The 17410-nt window shown below is 38.4% G+C and overlaps 1 protein-coding gene across 1 annotated transcript in view; it reads right to left on the reverse strand.

Annotated features, from left to right (window-relative positions):
* Nucleotides 1-5687: 5687 nt before the first annotated feature.
* The window catches only part of RTKN2 (rhotekin 2), a 48926-nt gene continuing 37203 nt past the window's right edge, over nt 5688-17410 (reverse strand). The window contains 5 exon segments of the mRNA XM_042779544.1: nt 5688-9577; nt 9580-9748; nt 9751-10079; nt 12016-12123; nt 14034-14199. Of these exon segments, the coding sequence (XP_042635478.1) occupies nt 9534-9577; nt 9580-9748; nt 9751-10079; nt 12016-12123; nt 14034-14199 (816 nt within the window). The 3' untranslated portion in view covers nt 5688-9533.

The following is a 17410-nucleotide window of genomic DNA, read 5'->3' on the forward strand; positions in this document are numbered from 1 at the left end:
CAGATTCCACTGCAGGATTGTCTCAGATTTCTTCTAAAGGGTGGGCAGAAAGATGTATTCATTATTTAGAGATAAAAATTAGCTAATTAGATTTTGAGCTGTAATACATATTCTCTGTAGCTGCATTTAGGTTGGAATTTAGCATTCACTTGCCAAAAAATGACATTCCCTCTTCCCCACAAGCCAACAAGCCTGTGTGCTCCATTTCTGCCTCCTAATGTGTCTGACCAGGAACAGTATGGCAAATTACAGGGCTGGTGAATAGGAACATTTCAGGCTCCAGGAGCTTAGTATTAGCTAGCACATTTTTGACCTTAATTTTAACAGGCTTTTATTTCTGCATGTCAGCTTATATGGGAAGGTTGGCTCAGGCATGGGGACCTGGGCACTAACCTGGTCTCCCAGCCAGACCTAGAAGTAACTTAAACAATCAATGCACCTTTTATTTGAAATGATTGATGACTAATCGCTTGTTTTCTTTAAATAATGATCTACAGTCAATTATTATGAATGGTAAATTGTCTATTTCATCATCAATAGGAAGAGTTCCTATGGGAAAATGTTCCTCTATAGCTTTAACTTAAATATGCATTTTCACATCACACTTACCATATCCTTACCTTTATGCTATCGCATGATTACAGGTCCATTAACTAATCACACTTGACAACTTGTTTATTGAGGGGAGCAACTATTTTACATCTCTTGCCTGGGAAAGAAAATGCTCTAACAATTATTCAGCAGCTGCAATCATGGAGCAATGAATTAATTGCTTGGAAGATCTCAGTCAAGAAGATCTTGATAAAAAACCAAAGAAAATGTTGTTTGACAGAGTGCATGAATGACAGTGCCAGGAGGGACTCAGGCTTGGTAAGCTGCAGCCCTGCTCCAGGGAGCACTCCATGAGGACCTTGAAACACTGCACTCAGAGGAGGAGGCGGTTGTGGAAAAGCTCATTTGCTTGTTTGTTCTTTTGTGTTTAGTTTATCAAAACCAGAACTTACACATATAATTTGATTATAGGATCAGGATGCTGCTAAAACGGGCCAAAAAAAACTTTAGCACAATCAGGTCTATAAAGGCTGACGTGGATATCTCACATGTGCAACCTCTGTGGATGACTTCTCCTGCCATAAAAATAATTAACCCAAAGGGTACTGTGAGGCTTAATGATTATAAAGCACTTTAGAACTTTCTCCCAATGGGAGCTTCTGTGATTGCACTGGAGTGGGATAAAAAGCAGAACAACACATGGGGATCACGACTCTGGATCTGGCTGGGCAAAATTTTCTTGATGCACCTTTGTGCTGGGGAAAGCCATTCACACCTTGATAAATGTCCAGGAGGCATTTATCAGGACAGTTTTGTATCTTGAGTGTGCAAGATCAGTGCTTTGTTGGGACTAGAGCACTGTAGAAAATAGTGGGATTGCTGCTAAAGCTTGATGAAGGCACTGAAACATCAACTGGAAAGGGGCTTCTGTTCTCTTCAGCTCCTTTGTGGCTGCTGCTCCTTCATCAGCATGAGGAGGACCAGAGTGCCTCACATGAGACAGTCCCAAATTGCTCTACGGACAAGTCACAGCCTGCAACATACTGGCCAATCCGAAGCTGTGCTTTCTTCTTTCAACTGCTGTAACCTTGTGCGCTTTGCAAGTCAGCAGAGATAAAATATGTTTCTGCCAGATAAGACTAATTCTTACAGCAACACTGGAAAGGGAAGGAGAGCTTAAAGATTCAAAATTCTCTGTAGTAAAGGGCTTCAAAAGTGAAGTACAAGGACCAAACAATAGCTTCTCTGAATATTATGTCACTATAAAAAGCTGAAAAAATTGCCCAGTAAGCTGAAGGGCAGTGATAATGTCAGGTGGCTTCCCAGAAAACATCCTGATTGGGCTTTTTGGTCACATCCCATTAGTAACACAGTCAACTTTTCAAAAATGCCCTGTTCTTACATTAAAAGTTGCTAACAATTTGCTAGCATCATCTCTCTAGAAAAGGGGAGAAATAGAATTATTTTCCCTTTCCTGCATGCCCCAAGTTCAGACGGCCTGTGAGGATGACAGTGCTGAAGTCAGTCATAAACACGGCACTGTTTGGCCAAACCTAGCACCCCTAAGGACTAATGCCTCAAATGCTGTGGTGGAAACTTCTGTCACAATGGTTTATATTTAAGTGAAGGCAGAGAAGCTGTGACCCCTCTCTTGACTCTTTTTTAATATCAGTGAGAGACCAAATTGAACTTATACACTTGTATATACCCTGATTCAAATAATTGTTTCTGCAGCAAACGCTTGGCTCTCTAATGTTTCAACATGAGACAAATAGAGCCTAACTAAATAATTGGCTCTATCTTTTCCTTTTCTCTATTTTTAAACTTTTTTTTTTTTATTTTGCAGGTATGGTTGACAGAATTTGCCCTGCCAAAGGAAATGTAACAAAAAAGCCAGTAAACAAATGGTTGCTGATGTTTCTATTAATCATTCTAATAAGCTATAGAGGAGCTGAAGACTCGTGTCCTGGTTTAACCTTATGAAAAATGTAAATAACAGGTTACACATTCATGCTTAGAAATCACTAACTTTACTTGCCAAGGAATTATACAATTATTTTAAATGAATGAACGGAAAAGTGTACGTGTAGGCTCAAGTGGCTATTGCATGAGCTGGGTCAAACCTGAGGTGTCCTCAAGACAGCAGACCTTTATTCTTCTTTAGGATAATGATCAAGCAAATGTTCAAGAATCTTTCTAATGAGGTCATGACTAAAATATGATGTATTATTAGACATACACATGAACTCTTATTAAAATAATAGAAAAATCCTGATATATTAAAGGCATGGGGTATTAAATCCAATTTGACCTGAAGCCATGTGTTGAATACCATTATTAGGATCTGTCCTTAATAAAAAGCTTTCCATTTAGTTAAAAAAATTTGAGAATCTACTAATTTTGAGCAAAGTTTCTTCCATGCTTGCCCCATGTCAGGTAGCCCATGCTTTGTGATAAAGCTACAGCGATGAGAAGAACATTCTTGTCCTCTATATCCAGTCCCTAGGTCTGGGTTCAGAAGAAAGGCAAAGTTGCCACAGGCCCTCTATTTTCCTACCAGTCAAATATACAGGTTAAGCATCTGTCAAACTCAGTGCTTCAGCAACTGACACTCCAGCTGATCCATCCATGCCATGGGAAGGTCAGTTAAATAGCTCTTAGCTTATTTCAAAAGCTCTCAACCCTTTTGTATAGATGTTGGACTGAAGAGTAATGACCACTCAAAACCAAAGGAAGTAAAGCAGCTGCTGCCATCTGAAAAACAAATGCTGGGAGGACAAAGCAGCTCGCTCGTGCCAGCCACAGAGTTACAACAATTTTTTCCTGTTATTGAGAAATTTGTGAGATGTTAAGGTCACCATAACAGTACTAAGATTTTTCCCTTGCCTAAATTACATTTTTAGTTAGGCACACACCATTTTGGCCACAGAGTGATGGAAATATTTTTATTTGGTTTTTGCTAATGCAGAATGAGTAGCTAAAACGGAAGCAATATTAATGAACATATTCTGTTCTTGTAAATCAAGAGTGCCCCTGAGCGAGCAGTGTGTGTTCAGCTTTGGGCATGCAGCTCAAGAAAGATATTGTCAAAATACATGCGGGATTTTGAAACAGACACTAATTAGAAAATGGAAAATATAATCCAAGCAAAGATGGAAAAGACTGGGACCGTTTTCCTTAAGGGTGAAAAAACTTAATCAATGATATTTGTATTTTGGAACCACTTTTATAGTCAGTGACAGAAAAAGGCATGTCATAAACACTTTCTGACCCTTTCCCTCTTAGCAAAAGAAAATACACAAATTTTAAAGCTTGGGAAGAAAACTCTTGTGGCATATCATCAAGTTGCAAGTGCTATAGGACAACAGTGATGCAAAATTTAAGTAAATTAAGGAATACAATTTTTTACTTTTAACTGTCACTCTGAATTCATGTCCAGACAGAGGCATAAAGTGAAACACTGACAGAATAAAAAGCTTCCCACGTCTGCATATGAAAATTACTAATGTAATTACTAAGGGCTGGGAAGAGGCCGTGTATGAAACCACTCTCTTCTGCAAGTATTCCTGTATCACTACCTAACACTGGACAAGAGCCAAAAAAACCCCTTCAGGTGAAACAATGCATATTACAAATATCTTTTTGTAACTATGTTGCAAGAAGTTTATAGAAATGTGAAGAAATGCCTTAACAGAATAAAAGACACTTCACTAGTTATTATAAATTTTCTCCCTTTGGGGAGGTACATAAAAACATTTACAAAGCTATCTTGACATAAAAAAAACCTTGAAAAATCGTTCTTTTCTCATAAAAAGCAATTTATTTTGATGCCTAACAAACTGGATTTTTTTGTGAGTGTATAATACCTATATGGAACACTTACAGTTTATCCATTTGCTAATGGTTATATGAAGAGATCATCATATTTTATATTCCCATGATCCCTTAAAGCAAACTGCAGCTTTAGCTGCAGCACAATTTTCATTAAATTACTCAGCTGCACGGTCTTGCCTTGCAATTGTCAATCCCACTTTGTTTGCTTCATGGACTCTTATTTCAAAATTAAAATGTCTAGCAATTCCTTTTGAATTTATGACAGTAATTTTATAACTGGGTCAAAACAACACTTTACTTGAGCAGCTCAGTTGGTTCTGAATTAGCAGTGCCACACTGAGCTCTAGCTGTTGAGATGGATAAGAGTTCCCCTTCAGCACAAAGCTGCCTGTGAAAGGAAAACAATTAAAGGATGGATTAATTAATTAATTAACGGATGTCAGTGGCTCATATATGAAGCCACCTTACAAAGCAGAGAGCAAGATGTAAATCTGATTCATGGCATGTTTTCCTGCATGACTATGAGAGAAGTCAGATGAAACCTAAAACAGGATGTTTGGTTTTGGCACTTTGTGGAAAAAAGGTGCATTTCAGATAACATTTCCAGCTTTACCTACTCACAAAGGGTGGTGTTCATTGGATTCACTGGATGGCAGGTAGCACTGATTTAACTAAAAGCCAGTTAAATGACTTTTCCTCCCTTCCTCCAGGTCAGAAAACTGAGGCCAATACTGTTTGCTGTTGTCAGTATGAGACTACAGGGGTACATTCATGACGGCCCAAGGGAAAAGTAGCTCCCCTGAGCTCTCTCATTTTACAGCAGCCATCACCCATGGTTTATACACTGGAGTAAAGCTTAATGGTTCCAGATTGAAGAAAATTACACCAAAACCCTTTTATTCTAGAAACATTTTTAATTTCTCTTGCATATTTTAACAGAAATACAATAAGCCAGCAGCAAAATAAGATTTCTGTTCTAACACTTCACAATACATTAGTGTCCAAATCTCCATTTTTCTATTCAGGCAGTTTGCCTTAATTAGAAATCAACTCTGAATACTACAGCAGTATTTCCAATTTTATATAAGCCACCATAAAGTAACTCTTAGTATTATTACCATGGGAAAAAATACCACAATACTAGCAAAAACATAAGCATTTGAAGGTAATGCCTTTAAAACCACAGAAGGTACCTTATGCCATTCAGAGACCAAGTAAACAGTTGAAGACATTGGGTAAATATAAAAAGTTTAAAAATTCAGTCTTTGTTCATTGAGTATTTCAGAAGTTTGTGTTCTGTGAAATTTATATTCAAGTTTGAACTAGCAATTACTTTCAAGTTGTACTTCTTAAAAGAAGAGTTCAGGCTGACTTCTGTCTTTGCCCCTCTTAAGACTGCATCCAATCACTTAATTCTAGTTTTAAGCAGAATCCCAGCAGAGAACAAGCAGGTACAGTTTTCAAAGCAGGCCCCACACGCTCCTCGGAAAAGTCTCTAATCCCATGTGTAGCTCAGCAGGTGACACCAACGTCCTCCCTGTGCTACACTGGATTGTTTGAGCCATTCATCCTGGCAGAAGTGTTTCTCTGGACTTCCCTGCCAGGTGATAGCATTCCAACTTGCCTATGCAAATGTGAACATGGGACTGGGAGACAAGGGCTGGGAAAAGCCACAGGCCTTCTGCTGTCCTCCAAGCCTCATCCCAGCAGGAGGCTGCCAAATGACTTTTGGGTTTTGATCAGATATTTTGAGTCATGCAGTTAAAGCATCCTCATGACTGAATGCAGCCACTAAGATGGTGAAGCATTACATTCTCCTCTACTGCCTGGGAGCAGCTGTTCCTTGAGGGGCACCGACTTTATTGTGTAGTTGAGCTCTGTAGTTCCTGGTAGCCTGCAGGTTTTATTTGTTAAACCAACTTGCTTCATAGAAGATGCAAAGGCAGTAATGGCAATTCAGGGGGAGGGGGAAGGAAAGACAAAGTAACAATAAATACTAAAACCTGAAGTCAACTCTTTCTTCATAATAGGGATTATATAGTTCTGAAGCAGATGAATAGAATAATTAATGGCCTCATTTGCTTAGTGGTGGTCACTGCAATATCATGAACTGGCCCACATGAGTCTAACTTAAGGATAGATATAAAATATCAATACAGCTTCATGGAAAATGTCTTGAACAACATTTTACTCTGATGTATTAAGCCCGGCTTGCAGACACCTGCATTGAGGTGTTACTCCCAAGAACCCTGAGTAATTTTCTAAAAACATGATGATCATGTAATTTTCTTTAAAATATTAACATTATAATTTCAAGATGAAGTATTAATAAGGATTCAGCAAGAAATACAGCTGTTTGCCATCTTACTCAAAGTTTTAAAGGCTCAGGGATAAAAGAAATTCAATGGCCTGTTTGCTTTTCCCCACCCCCTACCCATGTCACTGATGTAATAAAAACTTACCACTTCTCTCTACAAACCTTGCCTTGCGTTCAATTTTAAAAATCAATGATCTGGAATAAACTGTAAAAATCACTTGCAATAAATTTGCAAAGGACACGTAGACTGCTGGAGTAGTAAAGAATGAGGACAGGTCACTTACACAGACCAATCTGGATCACTTCATGAGCAGTATTTTAATGCTGGTAAAATATAATCTGTATTTCCAAGAAAATATAAGGTAGGATAACAAGAGGATGATATATCACATTCTTGAGAAAGACTCTGAAGAGGACTTGGCCCATAAAAGTCAGCATCCAAGGCAATGCTTCCACAAAAAAAAGATAATGCAATTTTTGAGGAAAGAGAGAGAGGGAGATATTCATCAGAGTAAAGGATCACATTATGGCTCTATAGATGGATCACTATTGACATGTGGCATCTAATTCAGATGTCACCCTTACAAAAATTTCTATACATGAGAAATACAGAGAAGAATGTGAAGATTAATTCACTGCCATAGGAAAGTTAAGGAATTCAGTACATCTCATCAAAGAAAAGGTTAAAAGGGACATAATCATGATTCATAACTACACACAGGCAATTAGAAAAGCTGATATACAGAGATCAATATAAGCAATCAAATGCATAAAAAGACCAAAATAACTTAAGGTGAAGCTAGAAATGCAAATAGAAAATCAAGCGAAAAATGTACCTAGGGTAATTAAGTACTGCAACAGGAGGTGTGAGTGAATTCTCATCACTTGAAGACTTCAAATTAATATTAAATGCCTTGCTGAAATACGTATGTTCAGCTCAAAACAAAGCCACTGAATTTAATAGAGAAACTGCTTGTTGAAATTCAATGGCTTGTTGAATTTAAAAATAAATCCTCATTATGGTGCCTTCTTACCTTATATATTTATGAGATTTTTTTTAAAAAAATACAACTACACAATGAAAGGGGGCTGCCAAGAAAAGGTGTTTTTTTTCTTTCTGAGCACAGAAACATTTAAGGATAGATTTAAAGCTAAATAAACTGCAGCTGTATTTTGGAAAATATGCTTCTCCCCTCCCCCCCAAACCAATTTTCCCATTTCTTGTTCAGAATTGTACAGTCCACTTAGCCGACTGTCTGATTTACATAATCATGTAGTTTTTCATCAGTTTTTCTGTTCCTATTTATAAGCCATTCACAAACCATCCACTTAAGTAACAGCATGATTTATTGTAAGAATTATTATGGTTGTTTCAGAGGGAAAATGGAATGTGATTAAACAAAGAATGAACAAGGACATTCTAGAACAAAGGGCTGTAATCCTGCAAAAGGGTTTGTAAATGAAACCTGCCTCTCAACCACATCCCAAATGAACTACTGAGGGAATTCAGCAGATACCTTTACAACTATAAAGCCAAGAGCTTAGCTGAAGACAAAAAAAAGATAAAATCAACCAATCAACCAACCATGCTCACAGTATCTTCTGGAGAAATGGTAAATCTCCCAGAGTCATCCACACTTTGGAAAGAAAAAAAAAATTAACTGTAGGTATACAGTTGCTGATATGACCCTCTTGACACAGGTCTGAGCACCAAGGTTCCAGAGAGAGAACTGCAAGCAGACCTTTGCCCTTGGACAAGTTCCAGCATCTGAGACAAATGCATCAACCAAGGAAATGGTTGGGTATTTAAGCTGTGGATCCAAAAGAAAACAGCTTTTCCTTATCCAGTAGATATTTTGCAGGTACCATAGGAACCCTAACAACCCATACTTCTTACAGAAATGGTGAACAATCTGATAAAAGAATATCAAAGTTCAGTATCTTTATCTGAAGTGCTTATTCTTTGCTAGTGCAGAAAGAACAAGTGGTGAAAAAACCCTGTTTGCTTGCCAGCAACACTGCCTGTTTACAAACCAGCTCCCTACCAGGAACGGCTGAGAGGCTCCACAAAGGAGGAGCTGTGTTACAGAGCCACATTTGTCAGGAAAAACAACCATAAGATGAGCACGTGGGCATATCCAGCAACTGTTTTTAAACGTTTGTCTTAGTCCAAAATAAACAGCAGTGATGGATCATATCCTTGCTAAAAGACAGATAACCCTGGTCCATTCCAATAGATAGGAACCAGCAGGAACTTGGGAAATCCCACGCTAAATTGATAAAACTGCCTCAGAAATCCATATGGAGTTACAGAGCGATTTAGAACAGGACAAAAGCTCTTCACACATGATTACCATATCAGTGTTTCCTAAACAACAAGGGAGAGAAAAGATGCAGCAAGCATGGAGCCCAAGAAAATCAGCTTTGCAAGATCCGTGCTGAATATGTGTGAATTCCCGCTTAAGTAGTTTGAGAAGCTGTGGATGGGTTAAGCTGAGGGACTGGTAGAAGGCACTGGTAACATTCCTGCTGTGGAGACAACTGAGGTTACCCTGAACACAGTGGTTTTTTCAAGAGGAAAGTACTGTTTTCAGAAATAGCACCTTTACTCTAGACAGAGACAACCCCCCCAATTCTAGTGCAATTATTTACATGCGAGCACTAATGAATACAGTTGAGACTGCAGCTAGCAGTAATGCCCTGGCTTACAGGAAACACTTGAGCTATATGCTAAAATCTAATTTTAATGAAGAATATTAGGAGAAGGCTGAGAAACTTAAAATTCCAAAGACTTCTCTAAGCCTATGACATATCATGCCTATGGATGCAACTAGGACCTGGGGTCTAGTATTTCTGTGATGCCTTTCTGTCTAGAGTTGGTGCTGGTTTGGTTTCAGATTTGGTCTTGCTCATCAGAGGAACGGGATTCTCCAGGCCAGCTAAACCACTTTTTCCACAAGGACCAATTTTGCAAGGAGGAGCAATGGGGGTTTGCAGCTGCTGCATTTTCATATCTAACACTGACTCAAAGGAAAAGCTACTAGCTCATCATATGTGTGATCAAGCTTCCTCCAGTTTTCCTTGCCCAGTTGCTCTGTGTTCACCTGTGGTTTTGCACTGTATGGTGACTTATCAGAGGGTGGAGGCGGAGCTCTTCTTTTCTTTCCTCTGCTGTCATTAGGACTTGTAGTATCTCCTTTTGGGTTCAGATGAACATTTTTCTGAAAAGTCATCTCATGAGATCCATCAAAGAGTGATGCCCATAGGGCAGATGCAGACTCTTTTTGCTGGCCAAGAAGGAACTCACCATCAGTCTCTTCAATTTTCCTATGTATGATATCAGTTAAGCCCTCATGTTTCACTGGAGAATCAATGCCTGTTTTAAGAGACATCAATTAACCACCAATTATTTTACTTTTATTTTTTTGTTATTACTACTCAGAATACAAAGCTGTATTAACTGTCTCACCAAGTCTGAACGACTGAAGAGAATTAATGATGAAATGGAAAATATTACATATGCTATCCAAGAGAGAACTGAGGAACAGGAGGGAATTATTTTCACGACATTGAGGCAGCAGGGTAGGCATTGATATTTCTTTCCAAGTAAAAGAAAAAACAACGCACTACTGGGAAACCTGTATATATTTGTTATTAAACACATTTTGTTGTATAGTGCTTTGAAAATTTCGTTTCACAGGAGGCCCACGAAAGTCTATGACTAAATATTCTTGTGCTGCCAGCCTTTAGAAAATAGGATGTCTTTACATATATCATTTTTTTCTATGGCCTTAACACTGCTTTGCTCCATTTCTTATTCTTCTTACTGAAGAATTTTCCATGTATACTGCAATAGTACTCAATCCTCACCCAGCAGCAGTATCTGATTTTCAACAGAATCACAGAGCAGTTCAGGTTGGAAAAGACTTCTAAAGATCATCGAGTCCAACCATTTAGCCAGCATTGCCAAGTCCACCACCAACCCATGTCCCTAAGCACCACATCCGCATGTCTGTCAAATACCTCCAAAATGGTGGCTCCACCACTGCCCTGGGCAGCCTGTGCCACTGCTTGAAAACCCTTTCTGTGAAGAAATTCTTCCTAATATCCAATCTAAACCTCCCCCAGGGCAACTGGAGGTGTTTTCTCTTGTCCTATCACTTGTTACTTGAGAAAAGGGACTGAACTCTCCTGGTTATGCTCTCCTTTCAAGGCGCTGCAGAGAGCCATAGGGTCCTCCCTGAGCAACCTTTTCTTCAGGCTAAACACCCCCAGCTCCCTCAGTCACCCATCACATGTGTGTTCCAGACCCTTTCCCAGATTCATTGCCCTTCTCTGGACACAGTCCAGCCCCTCAAGGTCTTTCTTGTCACAAAGGGCTCAGAACTAAACACTAAACTGGTGCCTCACCAGTGCTGAGTACAGGGTACTCTGATAAATACTATATATAAGCCAGAAAAAAAGTGGTGTATTAAGAGTGAAATGGAGTTTGTGTTCTGCTGCTCACTGATGTACGTGTATATCAGTGGAATTACGCTACCATGTTACCTTTGCAAAGCTTCTGTGTGGTTCATTTACTGCATTTCTGCTCTGCAATCACAGCTTAGACAAAACTTGACTGTTCAGTGCTGTGATGCATGGTAACTCAGTGACCCACATGGTATTTTGAGCATCATCACAGCTCCATCCCAAGTAGCAAGCAGTCAGGCATTTAGTGTTGTACAGTGCTTCTCAGTCAATACTGCACTGGACCAGTAAAAGTTACCTACGTTTTCTAGTCTGTAAATATTATTTCTGTAACAAAGCTATTAAAAAATCCTGCTGCATACCATTTTTCTCTGCAAAAATACAAGTCCCAGACACACTCTAGCTAGATTTTCCAAGCATATTTTTCAACATCATTACCAAAGACCAAAAATTAGGTAAATTAAGCTAAGTAAGCCTTCAAAAAACTGTTAAGAACAGCAGATTAATTTCATGCAATTGGTTGGCAAACTGGATTATTTTACCTTTACATTTCCTGAGATGTACACTACTCTTACCATGAGTGTTTATTTCTTGTGACAGCTTTTTTGAGTGTGTTCAGGGAAGAATGCAGATTTTTTAGCTCAAGGTATAAAAATGTATTCATTATTTGCACTATTACAAATTCAGATTTTATATGAACTCCTCGGTATGCAATTATGTTGCTCTTTCATTGTCTGAATTGTCCTTGAAAAACTCAGTGTTTCAAAACCAACACCAGAAGCCATCTGAATTCAGACAATGTTGTTTCTGTTACTCTGCAACTTGAAAAGGCAAATCCCACTTACTCATATCATGGTAGACGGAGGTCGCTTCCTTTGTCAAGAACAAAGGTGGTTTCCGTGGTGACATAATCTCAATTTTCATAAGTTCCTCACAACAATGCTTCCACTGGCCTGAGAGAGAAAAGAGAACAATGACTGGAACTTAAACACTTCAGCCTGGAAAAAAAATGGATAGAATGTATTAGGTTGTGTCAGGAAACTCTCTCCAAAGTAATACTAAACAGTGAGCATTTACTTTTGTTTAGCAGGAATGCTCAGGATGCGTTTGTATTTTCATCTCTGTATTCATTCTCTTAGCACAAAGGTCATAAGATCCTAGCTGGAATTTAAGCATTCCAGCATTACTGTTATACTATGATGGCTAAAGATCGTAATTTGCCTTCAAATCCCAAAACAGTATAAATCTGAGGGGAGAAAAAAATAGAAAAAAATTTAAAGTTCAGGAAGCTTCATAAATTTACCAGGGACAACCTCCAATATCCTGCAGGTTGGATATTATACAGCTATGTTACAATGTTATGGCAAAGGAACATTCTGTTTTTAATAGAGGATAACTTGCCTTTTATCCCTTAGCAGACAAGGAAACCTCTTGTTCTATTAATAGATTTTGACCTTAAGGAAAACAAGACACAGTAAAATTACTTTGGTCATACCAATCATTCCAAGTTTTCTGAGCACATTAATTTTAAGAGAATTTTACAACCAGGGAAGAAAAAAGGCATTTAAATGCCAAGTGACCCACTTTTTTCTGTATCCAAGAAAAATGTCTCAAAAAATCTGTGGGTAGTATTCTATCTATAATGAATAAGAAGTAGATCTTTTACCGTACTCTACAGATAATTTAAAGAGGATGCCCTAGTTTTTGCTTTAGTGTGTTTCTTTAATTGATAGTGCTTTTTCTCATTGTAAATCAGAGCTAGAAATGACTGGAAATACAACTGCGATACTGAGTTTCTACAACCTCAATTCAATTATTTTATTGGTTTGTCTCTGACTAAAGACTAATATTTCATTAATTGACCTGGTTTTGTTTTCTGACCTGATAAAAATGCCTATCAGGAAGCAACTTTACTTTGTCAATGGCAGCATAAAAGCTGACACTCTCTATTCTCAATAAATCTGAGTCAAGCAGAAAGCATAGAAAAAGGACACAAGCAAATTAATCTACGTAGTTTTTATAATAATGATTTGGTGATAACCAAGGAACACAATATACTGCTTTAACAATGTTTCACATCAATAAATGAGTTCCCTCTGCCATGTAAGATCATGGTAGTTCCAGAGGTTTGCCAAAGGATCAGGGTAAATTTTATCAACTGTTGCAAAGCCTGAGGTACAGCTTTTACCAGGTCCAGGTAAGGAGTGTGTATTTCCCTGACTGGATGAAGTATGGCGGGGTGAGCATATTCCCCTGTGATGAGGGCTACCAAAACCTTTGAACTACAACAGAATCAAGCAATTCCTCTTACAAGAAATTGTAATTTAGTTCATCCGTAATACTGCTGAGCAAGGCAACCCCAAGTTTTTTTGACTACTTCAAAGAGCTGGCTGAATCCATATCCTAGCCAAGGCCCCACATGATTTCAGCATCTTTATCACTTGTCACCAAGGCTTCCATACTAAGGTTTCATACTTGCAGGGTCTCACCAAAACAACACACCACTGGTGCCCAGGCAGAGGTGGACTCTTCCCACTGCGGTGAGAAGGAGGAAGAGACTGAGAATTTATCAGTCCTTAAAAACATTATCTAGAACACTGCAAAACAAACAAGTCTTTTTGAGATTGATGGACATATTCTGCGTCTAGTCTCCTGCAGGAACATATGGACTTTGGTTTAGTCAAATATTTGCCTTCCAACGACTTAGACCACCACCCAATATTATGCCAGAGAACATACTTCTTTTCATTCTTGCAAACAAAGGCTTATGAGGCAATTCGAATTCAAATTGCTCAAAGATCCCTTTGATGTTACATAACGCCCCATTCAGAGGGCACACTGCCAGCACTGACTGCTTACTTACTCAGATCATAAAAGTGCTGCCAGAAAGCCTCCATCCACTTATGAAGTTCATCCCTACTGTCAGTAGCAAAATGTTGCGTCAGACCCTCTCCAGACACAGGGTTGATAACAGAGAAGTTATTAGCTCTTGTCTTGGAGTCCTTATCCACAGCTCGAATCCTGGTTTCCTAGGAACAACAAACTGTGGTAATGACTTATTGCTTCACACTGGCATCAACTTATGGCCAATGGAATTGTAAGGAAGGTGGAATTTGGATTTTTGTCTGCTTCAGATTAATACCCAATTAAAAAAAAAAGAGATGAATTAATGTCAGGAACTGATTATAAAAATGTTTGCTCATAAAACTATTAAAATGGCATTAAGCTTGGAAAAAAGGGAATAAAGCACAATTATCGCAGTTCAGTTCTGAATTACAGAATGTACTGTAATTCTGTGTTCCCCCTCCCTCTACCTTCACCAGCTCACCTCACCTCACACTGCTCACTCTTCTCCACAGCAGTTTAGCAAATAATCAACAATAACAGCAAATTTCTCCAAATTATTCAGATGGACAACCACACTATTACAGCTACTATTTACACCTCCTATTGCACTTCTGTGGGCCATTGTTTACCCACTGCATTGTAAACTTGTATCCATTTAATGTTCATCTTAGTGCATCAGGACATTCATGGTAATACAACAGTGACAGGAAAACTAAAAACAAACTTACCTAGACCATCTTTAAAGGGGCATTTGTAGCAGTAACCCATGCACTTCTACTAAAACAAGATTTTGCTCTAATAGAAAAAAGTATTTCCCATTTAAAATAGACATTTTAGTTTTAAATTAATTAGGGAGAGCTACATAGAAATAATTAAATGCGTATATATATCCAGAAGTATAACACAAGTCTATAAAATCTCTTCAGCTAGAATTAGAAAAGCTCTCAGATTACACAGCAGCACTGTTAGAGACAAGGTTTCTCCTTCTGTTCAGGATCATAGTTCAATTGCTCTAGACTAGATCCAGTGGTATTAACTTTCTTTGTTATGGCATTACTACAATAAAAAAAAGAAAACACACTCATCCCTAACTCAGTGATTTGTTGTGTGTGGAAAATAATAGAAGTTTTAAGTCTAGCTAAAACAAAACTAAAAGAATCCAGAACACAACTGGTCAACATTGCTACTCATCACAACATGATGAGCAAATTAAAACAATTAACATCACTTTATTTACAGAAGTAAAGCAGAAGCCCTTTGCACATGCAACTTGACCTGACTGAACAAGCAGCAGCCTGTTACAGCACTGCTCCTCAGAGGATTTCTGGCATACCCAGGATAACAGAGCAATGAGTTGTGGTGCCAGGGTGCCAGCAGGCCCCCTGCAGCTGGCCAGCCCCCAGAGCCCAGCAGGACAGGAGGACATCTAACACACAGCAAGAACACGCACTGCCCCCCTGCCACACAGGTATTCCTGTCATGGGCAGTGCCCAGGATTTGAAGGAAGCCAACAATCACAGCCAGGGCTGTGTTCAAACATCTCCTGTCTGGATGGACAGGGAATCTGACTACAAAGCTGGTTCCTCAAAATAAAGTGGGGACAGAACAACCACTTCACTTTTACACAACTCAACCAAATGCCAAACATCTGCTAAAGATATTAAACATACACCTACAGAAATTAAGTTTATGCATGGGATCTCATGGGATAAGCCTAATTTCAATACCCAGAAAAAGAAAAGTTATTCTACAGACCATCCCCAGATTTCAAACAGTTACTGAAGTAACTATCTGAAATACCAACAACTGTTTGTAGCATATCTGATGGATATGCTCATTTAAATTCTTCTGTCTAAAAATAGGAGACGAAGTAATTCACCCATCAGTGGTCTATATCCCATTAACTCAGGTAACCATAGATACCAGAAAAAAAATGAAATCAAATAGATTTACATTTGACAGATAAGAACTTCAAGCATACCATACACACAAGTTTATTTAATGATGTTTGCTGCAGGTTTTATCCCACAACTGGTATTATTCAAAGGAGATAAATCCTCTAGCAACAATCTACATCTGATGCTTGAATATTTCAGCAGTCATACAAGATGCCATTACAGCAATGGGCTGATGAATTTGTCAAGCTTGGGTGAATTACACAACACACCCAGTTCCACTTAATAAAAACAAAACCCAAAGCAATAAAAAGCTATTAAAAACAAAACCAAAACAAAACAAGCAGAAGAAACATCCCAAAAAACCCAACAAAAGAGTGTTTCAATTTACCATGTTGTAATAATATCTTTCCCAGTCTTATAAAAAAACTCAACCAACTCTGCTGTAGCAGTTGTAAAGACCAGAACAATCAGTGGATGGCAATAGGAAAACAATCGAATCCTGAACTCAAGTGATTCTTCTGGGGAAGCTGAAGCCAGTTTTATATTCTTTATGCAAAAGATTGTTTCTTGAAGATGGGGAAAGACTAAAAGGGACAAATATATGGTATTTGTAAATACCAACCTTATTCTATATTTCTCCCACAAATAATATCTCTTTGCCTGATAACACCTCTCTGGAAAACTGTGCTGGTTTTGTATTAATTTATTTCTTGGTAAAGAAGGAAAAAAACAGGTATGGAAATAATTTCCTATAAGTACATTGGCAGCTTCCTTTAGATTTGACAAAAATTAATAGTGCTGTTTTTTAATATTGACACATTGCTACACCAATGAATAAGTTAGATGTGCCTTTGTGAACACACATGAAAAGACAAAAAAACCCTGGGAATCCCTCTTATGTTCCAGCTTCTCAACAGGTAACTGGTCTGGCCAGGCCATGCCTCTGCTGCAGCGCTGCACAGGCCGGGTTTTCTTTTAGTCCTGTTAATAAAGTTCTTCTTTACACCCTGTAAAGTGTGAGCCTGCTTTGCCTTCCTTCTAATCCTATCTCACAGCAGGAAATGAGTAAATAATTCTAGTGGGTGCACTGGCGATTTGGCCAGAACTAGATCCACCACATAAATTGGTGCATGGGCCAGGAAATCCCAAATTGGTGAGCCAAACCACAACAAAAGTTCATATTTTAAGCTAGAGAGAACTTTTTTTATTGCTGAGGTACAACATTTTCCTGATAAGCCAGTCCTGACACACTAAGAAGTACTGGTTACAAGGACCATTTTAGGCCATCAAAACAAATTACAGTTCTTAAAAATATTGAATAACCTAGAGACCCAGTTCTGTGTATCTATTTTAACATTAAACAAATCTAATCACATATAACAAATTCCCTTCATTTTTTAAGTACAAAAAAGTAAACCAAACTGAAAATCAGTATAACAATGGAAACAAGCATAATCTGCACTGGTTTCTATTGTAATAGTAATAATTACTGTGA

This window comes from Catharus ustulatus, chromosome 8 (genome assembly GCF_009819885.2).
Source record: "Catharus ustulatus isolate bCatUst1 chromosome 8, bCatUst1.pri.v2, whole genome shotgun sequence".
NCBI lineage: Eukaryota > Metazoa > Chordata > Aves > Passeriformes > Turdidae > Catharus > Catharus ustulatus.